We start from the raw sequence: 18,608 nt of genomic DNA on the forward strand, positions 1-18,608 counted from the left end.
TCAAACGTCACCGTGTGTTTTACTTTAACACAATGATTTCCGACACAAAACCGGATCGGCTTCCAGGTTCGATTATAACATGTCCGTCTGAAATTCGTACAGCTGGTGCCTGTATAGTGAGAATTTACCCCTTCGCAGGAAGTAGGCCCATTTTCATTATACCTTAAACGATTTATTGTCTGGGTTTTTTCACATCTTAAAATCGTGAAACTAACGCTCCACTAATCAACTATCTCTCTCGCTCTCTCTCTCTTCTCTTTAGACCCGGAGCAGGCGGAGAGAAACACTTTCCACCAGACTTACAAAGAAGTTTTCTTATCGAAGAGCAAACAGTTATTACCGAGGTCGTTAACTGTAGATTGTTTGAAGAGATTCTGAAGATTGCCTTCAACGCCAACCAGATGTTTTGCTTTCACTATCCACCATTACTTCATCCAGCGCCTCGTTTCGGTGCTGACTACTGTGCCACACCCCATTCATGTAAGTATACTGCCACACAATTCCCTCAACACATGACACAATGTAGACTGTGGACACAAACCATTTCTGTATTAGGTGCTGATACGGGATTTGTATGACGGATGCCGATATGGCATCAACTACCACTTTGTGTACGCAGTGGCTCCTCTGTTATCCTTCAACTTAACATCATTCCATAATTATAGTTCCAAAGAAATAAATTATTGTAACTTTAGTGATGTAGTAATTAGTTTTATGCATTTTCTGCGCAAATTTAAATCAAATAATTTATAAATACAGCTTGCCATACAGCGTGAAAGAACTTCATATGTCAGAATTAAATGATGATAGCAACTTACGGTCGTCAACCATACAGGCATCATCGAATTTTACTTACATGTCTTTAATAGACAAAAACCAATGAATTCCACAAAAACAGGAACATAAGCTTGATTTAGTGATTCGTGTAAACTTGATAACAATTTAACTAATTACCATAAACAAACACGACAAAGTGACAGTATTGGGCCTTTTTGTTTTGTTATAGGAAATCATAAAATATGCACGCAGTTGTCATTTCCATGGAGTAGGATGTTATCATTGTCATTCTCTAAAATATATGTTAACAGAAAATACGATTGTTATTCTAATACATAAGTAGGTCATATTTTTTTATCGAGAAAAAGATTTCAAGTAAAGAAAAGTGAAAGCTGCATATATGTGACGCGTAACTGTTCTCTTACTTCAAAGTGAACACATTTATCTGAACAAGTTTAATATTAAATGGATTCTCTCTTAATGATACTAGCTTGGCCTCTATATTTTACTTTATTTCTGCAATGACGGCCAGTTCATAATAGACACTTGAAATCCTCTTGCTCTGGAATAGACATGGTTTTGAAGCCATATGGAGCCATATGGCGGAAAGCAGTTTTGAGAAGTGGAAGACAGACGAGAGTGTAGAAAGAAGATGGTTTCTAAAGGTTATCCGGCTGTTCTTACTAGGCAGAACAATTTTTCACCAGGGATAAGAGGTGTTAGGGAGAAACCTTAAGTTGATCTAATTAGCGACTGTTACGGAGTATTCGCCGATCTGATAGGCGACTCTCCCAACTCCTATGCATTCTCGCCACTGACTTCATGAAGCCAAAGGTTTGCCGTATACAGATAGTCCATACATAACCAATTAGCTCATGGAACCTCTAAGAGCACTGAACAAAGATATGCAATATGTGCACGAGTTAACAACTGCCTGGCAATCCCTGTCTGAACATGCCGATTACATGTTCGTTTCCTGCTTTAGTAAAATATGAGTACGCTTTGTTAAAAGTCAAATAAATATTTAATTAAAAAAAACAAACACACGCACACATACATATTTTTGCTTTAGTCTGTATATGTGTGTCTTGCACGACCGCCGATATGTAACTTGACCAAATTTTACAATCATGCATGCAGGAGTGGAAATTTCTCAAATGAAAATCCCAAATGCATGTGCATGCATGTATATTTTTAAACATATTTCTCCATACGCACATCAATACAAATACAAAAAATAAAACAAATACGTAAATACAGTCATGTAAAAATAAATATATAATAAAAGTGGTGATAGATGTAAAATGTAGGACACGAAATATTTCAGTGCAAAAGAAAAAAAAGTTAATGTGAGAAATCTTAAGTTTCGGATCCAAAAGAGAATATACTCTAAAAAAATCCACTAAATAACAACAATAGGATCAAGACGATGACGATACAGTCACCCACTGAGCTCACTTTCGCAAAACTTTCTGAATTTATTTGTCGAGGCTATTTTTGTAAATTAAGTTTTGATCTGTCATTTATAAGAAACGAGAAGACAGACTGACGATGGAAGTTCTGTGAAAGTTTTACGCATTCATGTATAAACATTATAGAACAGAACAATATACATTCATACCTTGCCTTCAGATATATTTTCCTCATAAAAAACATTTCGTGTAATTGTACAGTAAATTTATTATACAAATGAGATCGACTGTAAAGTTTGCTCAAACCTGTGTGTCATGAAAAATGATGGTATCGCTATATACGTTACTGAAATTTCAGGGATAAAAATATGATCAAAACTGAGCATCTGAATATCTGGAACATCAAAACTTTTGATGTTGGATTTATTTCCATATTTATCTTTTTATATTTTTTTTCAGAATTGCATGCATGTAGGTATGCAGTTTATTTGTTTATATATATATATATATATATATATATATATATATATATATATATATAAGTTTGACATTGTGTGTTGTTTACAGATAGCAGTTATGGGTTACACACAGATCTCCATGACGACATGTTTGCCCGGAGAAAACAGCGCCGAAACAGAACTACCTTTACCTTACAGCAGGTGAGTGTGATTCGTTGGGACCATGTCATAAGAAGAATACAGAGGGTTGTTAAGGAGATTTCGGGTTGGCTGTTAAATCCACCATTGGCCATACACAATGTTATCATGCACGCGTCGTTCAGGCTGTTATTGAATGGATTTGTTTCTTTCTCCAAACATGTGAAAAAGAGATTAGAGTTCAGTGAAAATCCAAATTTTACGGACTCAGATGTCTGTCAAATAATAAATTAGAGTTTCTTAGTTTCTTTTCTTAGTGATTAAAGTATGCATTCCATGGTCTTCATCTTTAGTTGTTATGCATCTAATGGAACTGTTTTGTTTCCTTTTTGATATAGCTGGAAGAGTTGGAAAAGGTATTTGCACAGACTCACTATCCGGATGTTTTTACGCGAGAAGAATTAGCGATGCGTATTAATCTCACAGAAGCCAGAGTTCAGGTAGGTCACATGTCCAAGGTTAAATATTCCCAATTATATATGTTGCAGAGAGCAACAGAGCTGGTTTCGCTGCGGAACTCATCCCTGTAGCTGTATATGCCTTAGGGGCATAGCACCGCCTGTCAAGATTTGTTTCTTTGCCAGACAAATCAATCCCCAACTTTCGCTGATATTTAGTCCAGCTTGCGCAATTTCGAAATGGTTATTCTGTTGATATTTACCACACCCGCGACAAAATATCTAATTGTTTAAACTGCAAAAGGAAGTCGCTGTCATAAAGAAATTATTTCTGCGCTTTGGTTGCCGGTAAATTTGATTACAACCCCGCCGGGCCGCTAATGTAAGAGGCCATTACGCCAGGCTAAATCAAAATACAATTTGTATAACTATAATTGCTTCATGCCATATCGGAGATCCAACTCCCTGTGGGGAAAAAATATTACGTTGGAAGAAGACTGACTGTTGAATGGTTGTTGAGATGGTACTTGGTAAACCGGGTAAAGAATTGTTCTTGAAAAGACTAATTAATGGGAGACAGGTAAAGAGCAACGCCCAGCGCCGCGCGTTCTTTGAGTCGGTGGGCTTCAGCTCAATCTATATCATTTTAATCCCAGCGTCATTGTGTAGCATTTACAAAGCTAAGAGCTAATATTTCTTCGTTTTTTTGTATCCACGAAATGAGAGTGAAGGACACTAGAAGCGTCGCCGTCCTGCTCCGCCAATCCCCCATTAAAGGCTTATTCTGGAGGAGATTTGCTACAAATCAGACTAGCCAGGCACCCGGCCAAACAAATAGCATTAGGTGTCTCAGGGAAGCGACGTTAATTCTCTAATGCTTCCTTAATGACTCGGTTTCCCCGGCAAGTCAGACCATACCCATTAATCCGTAATTTAATAGCTCTGCATAATATGATAAACTTGTTTCTCTATTAAATTCCAGACCGACTAAAATCTAATCGAAGCAACAAAGAAATATAGGCTTGTAGATTATGGCTTTAATTGCTAGAAAATAGAGTCTTAAATAGCGGTAACTGGAGTTAATTCCGTAGATGGACAATTCCGTCTCTTGGCGATATTTCATTAGGCGGCGCCATTGTTCGCAGCGGAAATAGGTGGTAAAGGTACAATCGGATTTTCGAGAGTGGCGTGTCGACGGTCCGATCCCACTTTTGTTCGGCACATCAGCTGATTTGTGACTTCTGTTCTAGTGACATGGTCGGTAACAGGGCGAGATCGATAGAACATTGTGTTGTCGCTGCCCTGACAGACCTCGGCTATTCTAACGCATGCTGGCCTAACGCCCGCCCCATCACTAACGTCTTCCGGACTGCTTTGTAAATCCTCCTTTTGTGCTATCCCACAAGGCTTCGGCTCAAAGGAGGTCGCCGAATTCTCTTTTCTATTAAACATATTACACTTAATTTAGCGGCAATCGTTAGGTGCTGTGGAAGGTAACTGTGTAACACAGGCTATTGGCTACTACGATTAGGTATCCGACAGAGCAACATACTTGAGGACGATGGGTGATTGAGGCAACTAAGGCCAGAAAAGGGGCCGGAGAGATATGAGCCGGAGAAAAATGGATTAGTCACGATTAGGCAGATCAGAGTTGAATGTTTACTAAAGCCAATTGATTACCCCATTAAACCTGCCCCGTCAGTTTCTTTACAAATTAGCAGTTTCTAATATGTTCTCATGTACTTGAGAATTTGATAGGCAGACAGCTAAGCTTAGGGATTTCCAGGATAGCACGTCAACAAGACTGGCGTGCCTTAATAAGTATCAAAGCATAGATAATGAATGCATATTGTACAAATATATCGCAATACCTCGAAAAGGAGCATAATGAAGAACGCACCGTTAGGCCAACTATATTACTAACTTAAACGTTAATTCGGAAAAGGGTAAAATGTTTGAAATATTTGTGGCCAAAGTGTTATCGATCGCTTTATATTTGAAAGTTATGTCTCTAATATATACCGTGAATAAAAATATTGTCTTTGCAGAGATTTTGTTAAATCTTGGAATGTGCCACTGTAAAACATTTTAAGCCATCCAGCTTGTGCGTTTGTATTAAGGTTTCGGTTAAGGCCTAGAAAATATAGGTCTTGTCAAACAAATCATATTCCTCTAAAATTTACCGTATTTAGGTATAACAGAACTACTTTTGCATCTTTCAGGTATGGTTTCAAAACCGAAGAGCCAAATGGAGAAAGAGTGAACGGTTTGCACAACAACATCCACAGCAGGCGCAACAACAACAGTCCCAGCAGCAGTATTCACAGAAAGCGCCATCTGGCGATGACAAGTCGGAGAGTGATGTTCAGGTTGATTCCGTGGACTGTTACGATGGGGATGATCAAGAAGAGAAGGTGTTAGATATAACAACAGACAGCACCGAGGACAAAGGTACCAACCTCACAGCGACTGTGACAAGACGGTTGACGGAAGAGAGAGACAGTGACGATATGGCGGGAAATCCCTCCATACAGCCCCTGTCCCAGACAGACCTTAGCGCGAGGGACAATGCGGCGGGGTCAGCATCACCGGCTCTGTCAGATTCCTCCTCAGACAGCTGTGATATAAAGCTATCCACTCACGAAATGACCGGTGACCGATCAAGCGCTCAGGAAATCTCCCCACGTCGGGAATCTGCATTGAGCCTAAAGGACAAACGCTCCCCGTCACCCCATGATATGTCACCCGAGTCCCGACACCACATGACCAACCCTCAGACCGAACTCACAATCCCCAACGTTACCGCTGGTACATCCGGGGTAGACAGCAAAGATTCCCCAGGATCCGGTACCATGCGCCCCCTACATCTGTTACTTCAAGGGGCGTCACCCGCACAACCCACGCCATTGTTCCCACCATTCCTCGACAGGTGAGTCTGGGTGGAAATATGTTGTAATTTGTTGTCTTTTAGAATACAAACCTAACACGCCAATATATGGTATTTTAGGTTTTAAATTTTAAGTAGGCAAAAATTTTACCTTTAATCTACAATATTTCAAGTAGCTGACAAAATGCCCATCCGAATGACAAATCGAATTTAATTCGATGCAGAAATTTTAAATTTCTCGCCGTTTAAATTATATAGTTGATTACATTTATTTTGTTTGTTTCCCTAACAGAACATGCCAGCGTCCACCTCTAGACTCTCTCTTCTCGGGGCGCCCCTTATGGTCATACTTCCAGCAACCTGGTTTCAAAGGTGCGTGATTTTATACACCTTTAGATTTATTTATTTATTTATTTATTTATTTGCAAGTTGTTTAGTACCATATCCTCAAAAATTTTTCCTGTGTGATGGCCATTAGTCTAATGGGCACAGGACTATCCGCGGTAAACCACCAACCTTTGCAAAAAATTACTGGGGAATTTTACTACACCTACTTGTCATATTAGTGGAAGACATGTTGCCTTCTACAAATATGTGAATTTATTGTAACTGTACTATGTGTGACATAATATATTGTACATGTTATGCGTATATTAGGGCTGATGTAGAAGTGGTGTTCGCTGTTCACAGGTTGCTTCCCCTTCTGTCCATGCTGTCGACCCGGCAATCAGCTCAGATCTCTGTTCGCTCCTCACGACCAACGGTCATTCAGTGTGGCGGAGTTAAGGAGAAGAGCTCGGGAGCACTCGGAAACACTCGGCGTGGACCTGCCCTCCAGCATTAGTACCAAATGATCAGTCACGACAAAAACTTTCATTTTCGTGTTGTGACCTTGCGAAACAAGGACAGTGCTATTTGTAGTTACAATCTCTAATTCGTCCGTTTGGAGGGAACCGGCCTCAGAAAATCGCTTGACTTGGAGCGCTCATGACGAAAGATCGTATTAGACAATGTTATCCAAACGTATTTGTCTCTATATGATTTGCAGTTCGTTTGTGTGGGTACAAACGTTGTACCGTGTTCAGAATCTCTGGCCAAGAGTGACAGAGACATGAATAGCAAAAGCACACTAAGAGCTTTTTAATCAAAGTTTCATCAACGGCGTTTTTGGACATTTGTCTGAGTTTTTCTGCCACCATTGCCGTGCAGTATCCAGTCAAGACCTATGGGGTACTTTCGTCACCCTACTGGACTACAACCTAGTGTCATGCTGTTCAGTGATTTCTCCTGCCAGATTCTCCTGGGCAATGGCTGCATGCATTAGTGCACCAGCACCATGCATCAGGCGAAATATTCCACGATTCTGAGCATAGACTTTATCAACGTGGTTTTGTTGTTTCAGCATCAGTCTTGAGGACTCAAACCAAAATAAATCTGCCCTGGTATTGTATTTCCAACTAAACAGTTGCTCATTACTTAATTCCAAGCTTTTCTTACTTCTGAAAAATGTCACTTATGTTGTTGGTGAAAATCTGTGTATGTATTCTGTTAACACCAAGAAATGAATCAATTTTTTTATAAAAACACTCATGATTCAAGTTGTAATTTGTATTTGCATTTGTCTTTTGATTTGGCTTTCATCTATGTTGCAACACATTGTTGATTATGAAAACTATTTAATTTTGTCAAATTAATTTCGTATACATGTATTAAAATTTATTGCGCGAGTTTTATATTTAAATTGATTGAGTTTTGTATAGTCACAATATCTTACTGTTATATTGAGCACCATTTATGTTTGCCCACATTGCAGTATTATGATCAGCGTGTTGATCGTTTTTACTTTCACTTTCACTTACTAAGAATGGTGGACAATGTGAAAGTATCTGATTGACTGTCGTGTTAATCATCACTTATGAGTAATAGTTGTATATTTCCCCTCAGAGTAACTTCCCTATAATAATTTATAATAAAACTGATGTGTATATATATATATATATATATGTATATATATATATATATATATATATATATATATATATATATATATATATATATATATATATATATATATATATATATATATGATGAATAGTTGTTGATCCATTTGCTGTAAAGTGCTGTGATTAAAGATATAACATTTACTCGACAGATCTGCTAGTATTACGCTTTTTCATTTTGTCATATATTTCATGTGTAAGGGTACAATATCTGATTTGTATACATGGACGTGAAACATCAAGTTAAGGGACGTAGGTACTTTTCTTTCAATCGCTGGGACACATGAGGTACAGGTATATATCCAGCCTTGGACACTAGTAACTTACCAAAGATTGGTAATTTACATATGGCACTCCGGTTTCCTCCATGCACCCTTAAACTGACTGCTATTGTCTAATGGTAAAATTCTTAAGTATCAGGTTACACAAGAATCACATTAAATCAAATACATACAGCGGTTATAACCTGTGACTCCATCTACAGCCATACACTATCTTGTGGGTTAAATGTTGAAGTTATCCCTCCAACACTGTGTGTAAAACTTATACATGAAAACGACTGTTGAATGGCTTGTATGCATAATTGAAATCTACTGACCCGACACATCGCCAAGGAATCAGTGATGCTTAATGTTTTAAACACATACCATGGCTGCCTTTAAATCTATGAAGATTTCACTGTCAAGAAGCTATAGCTCACTGATGCTACCCACATAATTTGAATGCGCAACCATTTAATCGATTATATCTGACGACTGATCGGTTGTTTAATGGCTCAAGTTAACTCGAAATATGGAAGAATATGTTAAAATGGCAATGGTATGCCAACACTGGGGCGATATTCTGAGGTTTCCCCCAGACATCTAGCTCGGTCTCGTCGTTATTTATTTGGGCTTTTTCTCCAACATTTCGCCTTAAGCTCGGCTTTCCTTCCTTCCGTACTTAGCGTCTTCATTGTGAACATATTATCTAAAGAGTAATTATGTAAGGCATCGCTTTTAAACTTGGGTTCAAGTTGCGTTCCTTAATTCAAGATGGCGGCCGTTGGCCATCTAAATTATCTTTTGTCTTTGACGTGCTGTGAAGATGGTGTATTGAAATCAAATCAAGGAATTGTTTTCCAGCTTGGGTATCGCCTTGTCATTGGTGAGACGATTGTGATTGGGCATCTTTTTCTCTGCGCTCCGTCATCCAACATAAGTGTTAATGGCCGTTTTAATTCTCATTTGTTAGTTTAAAACTTGCCTGTGCTGTAAAGGCGATAGGTGGAGATCAAGGAATTGCTTTCAAACTTGAGTAACCTTTTCATTTTTGAAATCGCTCTTCTTTTTTTCCTGCGTTCCGCTATTTCCTATGTGTCTCCTGTCATCTTAACATGCATTTATCATGCTGTTTATGACTTAAGCGTTATGTCTTGATATGAAATTTTTGGGGGAATTTGCCTTGCGATTATTGACCTGGAACGTCCATGTTGATTTACGACTGGTGTACGAATGTCTCTTTCGACGCATAGAATCATAGCACGACTTTCAGATTTGGACAGTGCATGCCTTCCCATTCTTGAGATAATAGTGGAAATTCGTTTTAGTGCACTCTTAAATCCAAGATCCCTGCCGTGAACATCTTTGGCTGCTTTCTTATCTTTGAAAATGGTCATGGCAGCCGTGGTGGATTTATAGATATTTCCTTCAAACATTCAACTGCATTTTGTAGCTAGTCATCTTTTATTTATTTCATTGTTGTTTTATTTCCCAGTTACATGGTGACGACCAGGTGGAGGAATCTGGACAATTCTTTTTTTCTTAAATAACTGGGGAGTGTTTTGAGTGTGGGTGTTTATGTCAGAGCTAACTTGAGTTCCGGCATTTTTTTATGAATGAGTGAATAAAATTAAGTAGTTTATGTGTATAAAACTACCATCTTGTTGTCGGAGCGTCAGGGGCGCCTTTCCTGGCAGCATGACCTCATTGGGCCATGTAGTCAAGATCCAAGATACAACCAGAAAATGGTTCATCTCTTAAAATGAAACAGGATACATAATTTAAAAATGTTAATATATCATTTAGTCACAATTTATTTATTTATTTTTATTTGATTTGTGTTTTACGACGCACTCCAGAATATTTCACTTATTCTAAAGACTCTAAAAATACAAATGATTTAGGGACACTGGAAATTATGTCACGCATAACCAAAAAATGTATTTTGACATTGATAATTAATTTTTGTACATGTTGGTGAATGTCCATTAGCGCAACAAACGGCTCCAGTTTCGTTTATCATTGCTATATGCTAATCTTTTGAAGATATATTTTGGTGTATATTAAAGTACGTAATATTTCAACCTTTATTTATAGCAGCTATTCCGAATATGGAGCTTTCTAAGGACATACAATATACACCGCCCATGCAGCACGTGTTACATCATATACCTACATTGCTGTGGGGATTAATACTCAGCATTACATGAGGTCACTAGATGATGTCTTAAGACTACGTGTGGGTGTGTGTTTTATTATAAGCTCCGATTAGTTGAGTAGAGAAGAATATTATGTTCAGAAGAAAGATCACCAAACTGAACACCGGGAAGTCCACGAAACCCTTCTGCTGGACCTTGTCTTTTGTACACAAACAACAAATAACGAATCCACAAATTCATAACCTCCATGATCGCAACAGATTCTTCCAAAGATTCCGTTCACTATTGTCTTCACAGTTGTGGGTTGATATTATCTGTGTTACAAGACGGACTACTCAGTTCCTCAGCTCAGTAATAGGCCCAATGTTGCCGATTAACATGAAGTAAGGCCCCGGGCTGGTTAGATCCGAGCGCCTGGGTCTCTTTGGCACACATCCCACCGACATAGGCCACAAGACTATGGTTAGAGTCCAACATCTGACGGTCTCTAGCATTAAGGAGACGCTAATCAAATCTAGTCCTGAAACAAAACAAATTACCCGACTAATTACATTATATCGATAATTACTGGGGGAAGAAGGGAGATAGTAATTGGCTGAACTGATGTAATTGATCGTCACCTTGCTTTGTCAAAGACCACGATACTTTCTTCCCTTGCCAGCTCAAGCCTGCGCAGTTGGCAAGCTGGTTGCTTGGTCTCCCTTGGCCCGCCAACTGTATATTCCGTACACAAGCGGAGATCCACGCAGTCGAAACAACACATTTCATTTGTCCTTTGAACAAGAGTAACAATATCATAATAAATCATGCAATTCAAAACTGTTTCCCATGTTTGACTTGATCGTCTTACGTTTTCCAGGAACTCAAATACTGATCTCTTTAGAAGTGCATTATTAGAAGAGGAACTTCTACTACAGTAGATATCATGCTGTCACGCATGTAGGTATACGCACAAAAATATATGTACACAACCTTTTACATAGCGCTGTTCCACAATATGTTTCTAAAAAAATAGTGAATGACATCTGAAAAAACAGGAACTCCTCCAGATTCTGAATAATGATATGGTCATATGCACTGACAAAATCGAACAAAACAGGTCATATATAGTTTCTTGGTGAATACCATGTTGTTGTCTTTGTTGAAATTGTCAGAATTTCCATTAGATTGCCATGCCAACTCGACTTCCCTTTTCCTTTTGTTGGACACATGTATATGCCGCCATACCAGGAGGATGCTGGCTTCAGTCAAAATGCCTTGAGCCGGGAAAGAGTTTCTCCAATAAAACTTTTTCTATATCTTTCGTTGACACAAAACTGTAGATGCCTAAAGTAACATGGTAAAAGGGATGTTATTTTCCAACCAACATCAGGATTTTCAAATCCAGTTGGGGAGACGTGGAAGCCTGAAGGAAATGGTTACATGGTAAAGATTATGGTAATAGACACCTCCTGTACTGACAGGTGCACTCGGCCTGATTTTCAGTACTTTCAGTTTGGCGTCATTTAGAGTACTTAATAACCTCGTACACTGTAATATATGGTGGTTCTGGACTAAGGGATGAAGACCATCACGCCTGCTATGGTTGGATGACCATGTATTCAAGCGTCCTGCATAAAATCGTGTAAAAATGTGTTCAGTATAATTAGTTTTGAGGTTTGCTTGGAACATGGAGTGATATTCTACTAGAAAATTTTGAGTTTCAGCACCAAATATAATGTTTTGTGACATTTACTTTCCTCAAAATTGCACGTTTGTGGGCAAACTTTTAGGTCATTTAGAGTACGTGAAAACCAAACAAATCTGAAGACCTTTTTAAATGAGATGATGAGTTAGGTTTCCTTAAAACAAGGGGTTTGTAATGGTTTGTTTGATTTGTATATAACAGAGGATTTATGCGTTCTGTATTGTTGTTTACAACTATAACTGGAACATTCACGTGACACCTGTTTCAGTGTGGCCTGCGACTTCTCTCGTTTCCCTTCACACATAACTATAGAAGTATTCTAATCACCATGTCGGACACACACACAAAACACTTGTTTTGAAATCTGACACAACATGTGTTGTTTTCATTCAACAGAGAAATGTGTTACCCCAACACAAACATGTGTTAAAGGTTGAGAAAACATAAAAATTACATAAAGTTCTGATGAAACAGTGCGAAAAGTAGGTCGTAAATGTGGTCTTTAATATGCTTTTTCGATTTTTCTTTACAGAGGAAAAAACACTTGAAAATAATTTTTGAAAATAATCTCTTGGTATATATTGTCTTTGCGTAATAATGTTATAAATGATTGTTGACGGTGGGGTTATTATTGGCCGTGTACTGGCGTTTGCGCAATTTTATGCTCGCTGAAGACCAATTTCCTTCCACAAAAACGACGTTGAAGTCTGTAGGTCACATGTGGGGAAATTTGGTAGTAATTATATTCCCACGGATGTTCCGATTTACTCTAACCACTAATATCACATCCTTCGTATAATTGAAGAAGTCTTGGTGTGATGTACAGTTGTTCAAATACGACACAAGATTTTTGTTGGAAAGAACACAAAATTGTGTTCATATACAACGCATGTGCTTTTTCTGTGTGCAGCTGTACTTGGATAGAAATTACATTCGATTTCGAACATGAATAATTAACATCATTTATTAATTTGAAACTTCATTTCCAAGACAATGTGCGTCCTCAGAAAATGCCATTGACAATTTATAACCGTTACTCTTTCACACATACATTTACATCCTTTCAGTACCGGTACATAAATAAAGGTGTCTGTAGTTCTTTGGGTGGGAATAGGTCTTGGTTCGATCTGGTAATTAGTCTTTGCATGATCGACATGGATTAACGGCTGATGAATGGCGTAAACGTCCAAATGGGCTGAGCTGAACCTCTTCTGGATGTGACATGTGTTGACGGCTTATGAGACATGAATGAAAATCTGTTGAGATTTTGTTTTCCTGAAATTAAAATCCCATGTGGTCATCTGTATGAAAGGCTCTGGCAGAAAATCAAGTCAGAATGCTGGGGCTAAATGACAGGTGTCCGTCCCTGCGACCGACCCTCCTAGTGGCTGGGCTGTGGTCCACCCCGAGCCCTCAGCGAGACCAATTCGTGTAATCACCCTATGCTCACTCCCAGGCTTTATAATCGGACAAACCAGCCGACCATTGTTACCCTCATTAGGCTGTATTCAAACGAAACCAATCAAGTCTGACCGCAGTTAAGCCACGAGGCTAACCATGTGAAGAGACTGTCGACGTCCTGCAATAAGCATTATCACTGGCTGGCCCAGCAGTTACACCATTACGGGATCATCACTTTTATATGGCCCACAGGTTAGAAATCGCCGTAAACACCCACGACTCTTTCCCATTGACTCCAGGGAGGATCAGCTATGGCCTAATTATCACGGATGTGCACAATAAAATGACAGTAGTATTTTTGCGCATCATTTGCCACGAAAAGATTGACAGAAAACAAGTGATAGGGGTATATTATAATGTCATGTCTAAAAAAAACTTCCATCAACCGGAAGACTTTCCTGTAAAGGCCGTGATATTCAGTTATTTGATTTGATTCATCCCTTACGTCATATTCAGATGGATGTCATATTAATGGGTACCGGTACCATAAATCAGAGAACCCATGGGAAAAAATGATCTTTGGTATATTACTGCCAAATTTCCCCACATATGACCTACAGGCTTGAACCTTGTTTTTGTGGAAGACAATTGGTCTATCAGCACACCATAAAATTGCGCAAACGCCTGTAGAAAGCCAATAGTAACCTCACCGTCAAAGTGTGGAGTTGTGATTATCGATATATGGTTTGTTTCCTAGGGTTTAAGTGTACGTATATTTCAATATTATTTCAGTCTTAGCAAACTCGCACGTGATACCATATCAACTCAGAGTATAATTACACTTGTCCAGTATTCTTGCTATATCTTCCGCAATCGAAGAGTTACAATGACAGCCAAGAACATTCCCCGACTAAAGCATAATTCGTTCTTAAATCGTGTAGATTATTGGCAATCTCCAGCTTTCACAATGGACGCTCAGAATATCGAGCAATCGCAGTTCGAACAACCTCTGCAGCACCCAGATAAAGAAAAATACGCAGGTGACGCAAATGATCGTATTCTTAGCCCAAACAAATCTTGTCTTTGCCAATTTGCGTGTTTATGGATGTTTATGATGTTTATATTTCAAGCCAGTTCAATAATCCCAGATTTAATCTATGGCACTGCTTAAATAAGTTCTCGATATCTAAATGTATTTTAGATATATTTACGAGCACATGACTGATGTACATACTTGGAATGTATATCAACCGGTTAAAGGAAAAGATAACACTAAACCAAATGTTATATGCATCGATATCCCACGAGGAGTTTATTTATTTATTTATTTGAGGAAACACACGACTCAAACTCACAGCGACCGCATTGATGAAATGGCACGCTAACCACCCCGGCCATGGAGGCCCCCACAAGAACTTTAAGAAGCATAACTTTTTGTTTTTATGATGAATCACAACCCAGGTATCGCAGTTGAAAATCACTCACATTGAGACAAGATGAAAACGCCACTATGTTGTCAGTTTTAACCAATGAAGCGTGAGTTATTTCCATTATCCGAGGAGATAGCTGTTTCCGTTTACGTCACCCGAACTCTGTTTTGTCTTTTAACCTTATGAGCGTGGCTTACCAGTGTTTCAATGTGCTCTACCATGGCGCATCCCATCACCTCTTTTCATCAACTAATTCCTGATAAAAAGGTGACCCCAAAAAACTTATACCATTAAGTGTTATTTGTCCTTTCTTTTTTAATTTCGAAATGTATATACTTTCAAATCCAATATGCAAACACCATGCACAAAATAAAAGAAACCAAGTTTGAATGGGATTCTAAGTTATGATTCTGTTTAGTATATTTATTTATGGGAAAATCATACATGCTGTCAGTACAGTTCGTGGAAACCTAGAGGCTGTCGCATTCAAAGGTCAGAGGCCAGACAAAGGTTTGAAGCTTTTAGCGCAGAGCTGGCTCAGTCGTAAATATTTATTATCACAAATTACCCCAAGACAAATATAGTGAAGGAACTTAGCGCATGATGGTAGTTTCCTAATTAGTCAATCCGATAAATTTCCCGTCGTGAATTTATCCCGGGTAATCTGAGCGAGAGACATTTCCCTCCTCAGTCTCATCAGTCTGTTGTCATGGCGCTCGATTCCCAAAGCGAACCGGCCAGCCTCGTGGGGGGTCGCTCGTCGTTTCTCAGTAAATCGCATTCTATGATCCAATGCCATCAGATGTCGCCCAGGATCATTTGTTTCCCCGTTCTCAACTGTGCTAAATGTGGCAGCTCCCCGCACTCGGAAGAGAATTTTCCTTGACATCGGCGTCAACTTAATAATATTTATCGAAAGAAACTGCATGAGAGCGACAGTAATCTATTGACCACGTCATAAAGTAATTGGACAGACCCAGTATATATACATAATTTATCTCGACTCCTCCCGTATAACCGAGTTAACGGACTTAATACATCAAAAGCTCTTCAAGTCATTCGATTTTCTTCAATTATTCATATTTGGACTGTTACTGAACAAGGCCGTATATATTATTTATCTCCCCTTCTCAGCGGATCGCCCATAATTCCCTCCCCGCAGATCAGGCACGAGAGAACAGGAAGCGAGTGTGTCGTCTGCTTTCACTGGGACAAAGTCCTCCTGAAATAAATAGGCAACTTTGATGTAATCGCATTTCCTTCCCATACCTTCTGCAAGTCTTACATGAATAATAAATACAAAACAGCTTTCTGATTATGGAAGTATTAATCGGATGGATCCTACTTTTTTTCTGCCGCACCGCATCACCACTAAAACCTTTCGTCTAAAAGCTTTGCACACGGATACAGATGGGGTTGTGCCTTTTATTACATGATGTTCAATGGCGGTCTATCATGGAAATTCAATCAACGCCAATTCATGACATTTCATTAATAGGTCACAGATGACTTGATTTCATCCTAAAGCAAAATTTAAACAGCTATTATCTGATAGCTTCGCCTTTGATCTTTTGACATGTTATCGTGTACATGGTTGAATAACAACGGATGCCTAATTATCAGAGATCAAGATCTGGAGAAAACGACGATCGGCTTAAGTTTAGCCACACTTCTACTTTAAACTTAATGCCATCCTAACTGCAACTATAACTACACCTAAACTCTTTACAAAGACAAATATCTCGAAACCAATTATCAGATTTAGGCTACAGCCTACGATGTTCACAGTGATATTTGTCCATAAAACTGGCAAAAATCAACTGAAGGCGCCACTACTGGGAGTATGCACTATTCCAGACCGCGACTTGTCTACCCAATGATAGTGTTCATAGCAAAAGTCTCCTAATATGGTACGTGAATATTTTATCCACTAGGATACATATGCATGATTTCTGTATTCTGCTGGCCCGCATGACTAGAGATGATTTCACATTCGAGCCAGTACTTAACGGTCAAGTAGGCCTAACTGTTGATTTCCCTGGCAACACAGATCGCTCGCCATATTTGTAGCCAAACAAACGCTGTATGCAAACAAACTTGGAACAGAGACAGAGCAATGCGATGGAGTTTTCTCTGTGTATTGATGACTGTTCGTTAATATAAACAAAGAAGATGCCTAGATCAGTGGAAACTGGAACTTTGTGTATTGAAGATGATTAAGGACTTAAGCCACGTGATCAACAAATTCCCCTTATATTCCTTCATCAGATCAACTATAATTTAACTAAGTGTGCCGGGCGTCGAGTAGCTAATCCGCTCAGATTGTTGACATTTTGCTAAAACTGATTAGTCTCTCCAGAGGTGTCGATCCCGTTCTCTAAATTGTACTTTAAAATGTAGACGTGGTATAAGTTTGGTATAGCTATCCAGAAATGTTCAGAAAACAATACAGTATTTGCGATGAAATAAAGCGGAAACGTGCTGACGCCATCTGCTGCTATCCCCTATGCCAATTTTGGCCTAGGGATAAAGATTACACGTGTGCTTTGAAGTTACGTGTGTCCATTTCCCAACTGCCACACTAGTTTTACCTTCATGCAGTTGGCTTTTTCACTGTATACCTGCATAAACGAGGATTTTGCTGATGGACTATTTTCCAACACTGGACAAGGCATTGCTTATGGATTTAGAACTTCTTGTTTTATTGTCACGTTTCTATGCAGATACTAACACAGTTATCAAGGAATGACATCATAACATAATGTGCTTAAATATAACAAGTGAGCTATGGGTGTCAACAGGTAAGAAACAATAGAGTTATGTAGAGAAAATAGTGCTTAGAAATAGTGCCCCTACCACACCCTACCGAGTCTTAGCCAGTAGGGCTTACGCCGTAATCACCCTCAACCCTCTCAGCACTATTTCTCTACATAACTACATATTGTTTCTTACCTGTTGACACCTATAGATCACTAGTTATATTTAAGCATTGTGTTATGCCATTCACCTGTTAACGATCCAAGTATCTGCATAGAAACGTCGTGAAAATAAACCAAGAGCTTGTAAATCTATAAGCAATGCCTTGTCCAGTGTACTTCCGTGCCAACTCCTATAACAAATTATTTTCCAACAGCTATCACACTGTGATTGCTGCTCAAGTTCTACGGTCCACGCTGTTGAGTTTAGAATCCATACGTCTCTTTGTCCATAAAGTACCATACGCATCACTGAAGAATTTAGCAAAACACTTTCTAAATAATATCTGCCAATCTTCCTCTTTGTCGTTGAAAAAGGCTATTACGCGTATATTGAGTGAATGAGTGCTTGGGGTTTAATGTCGTACTTAATTTTTCAGTCATATGACGACGAAGGAATCCTTACAGTGTATGTAATGTGTCTCCTTGTTGCAGGACGGATTTCCCCCACTCTTTTATCTAGTGCTGCTTCACTGAGACGCCTTACCGAAGGCAAGTAAGCCGCACCGCCCGAGCCATTATACTGATACGGGTAAACCAGTCTTAGGTGTGACTCGACCCAGGAT

The 18,608-nt window shown here is 39.0% G+C and overlaps 1 protein-coding gene across 1 annotated transcript; it reads left to right on the top strand.

Moving 5' to 3' along the window:
* Positions 1 to 360: 360 nt before the first annotated feature.
* LOC135466344 (diencephalon/mesencephalon homeobox protein 1-A-like) lies at positions 361 to 6,984 on the top strand. The gene is made up of 6 exons (XM_064743819.1): positions 361 to 480; positions 2,757 to 2,848; positions 3,184 to 3,285; positions 5,466 to 6,172; positions 6,423 to 6,502; positions 6,821 to 6,984. The coding sequence occupies exons 1-6, from the start codon at positions 402 to 404 to the stop codon at positions 6,982 to 6,984; spliced, it is 1,224 nt and encodes a 407-aa protein (XP_064599889.1). The 5' UTR covers positions 361 to 401.
* Positions 6,985 to 18,608: the final 11,624 nt, after the last annotated feature.

Source organism: Liolophura sinensis, chromosome 1 (genome assembly GCF_032854445.1).
Source record: "Liolophura sinensis isolate JHLJ2023 chromosome 1, CUHK_Ljap_v2, whole genome shotgun sequence".
In the NCBI taxonomy this organism is placed as follows: domain Eukaryota; kingdom Metazoa; phylum Mollusca; class Polyplacophora; order Chitonida; family Chitonidae; genus Liolophura; species Liolophura sinensis.

Coding starts and splice junctions, on each gene's coding strand:
- LOC135466344 (XM_064743819.1), top strand. CDS start 402: ATGTTTTGCTTTCACTATCCACCATTACTTCATCCAGCGCCTCGTTTC. Junction 2,849..3,183: donor CTACCTTTACCTTACAGCAG/GTGAGTGTGATT, acceptor TTTTTGATATAG/CTGGAAGAGTTGGAAAAGGT. Junction 3,286..5,465: donor TCACAGAAGCCAGAGTTCAG/GTAGGTCACATG, acceptor TGCATCTTTCAG/GTATGGTTTCAAAACCGAAG.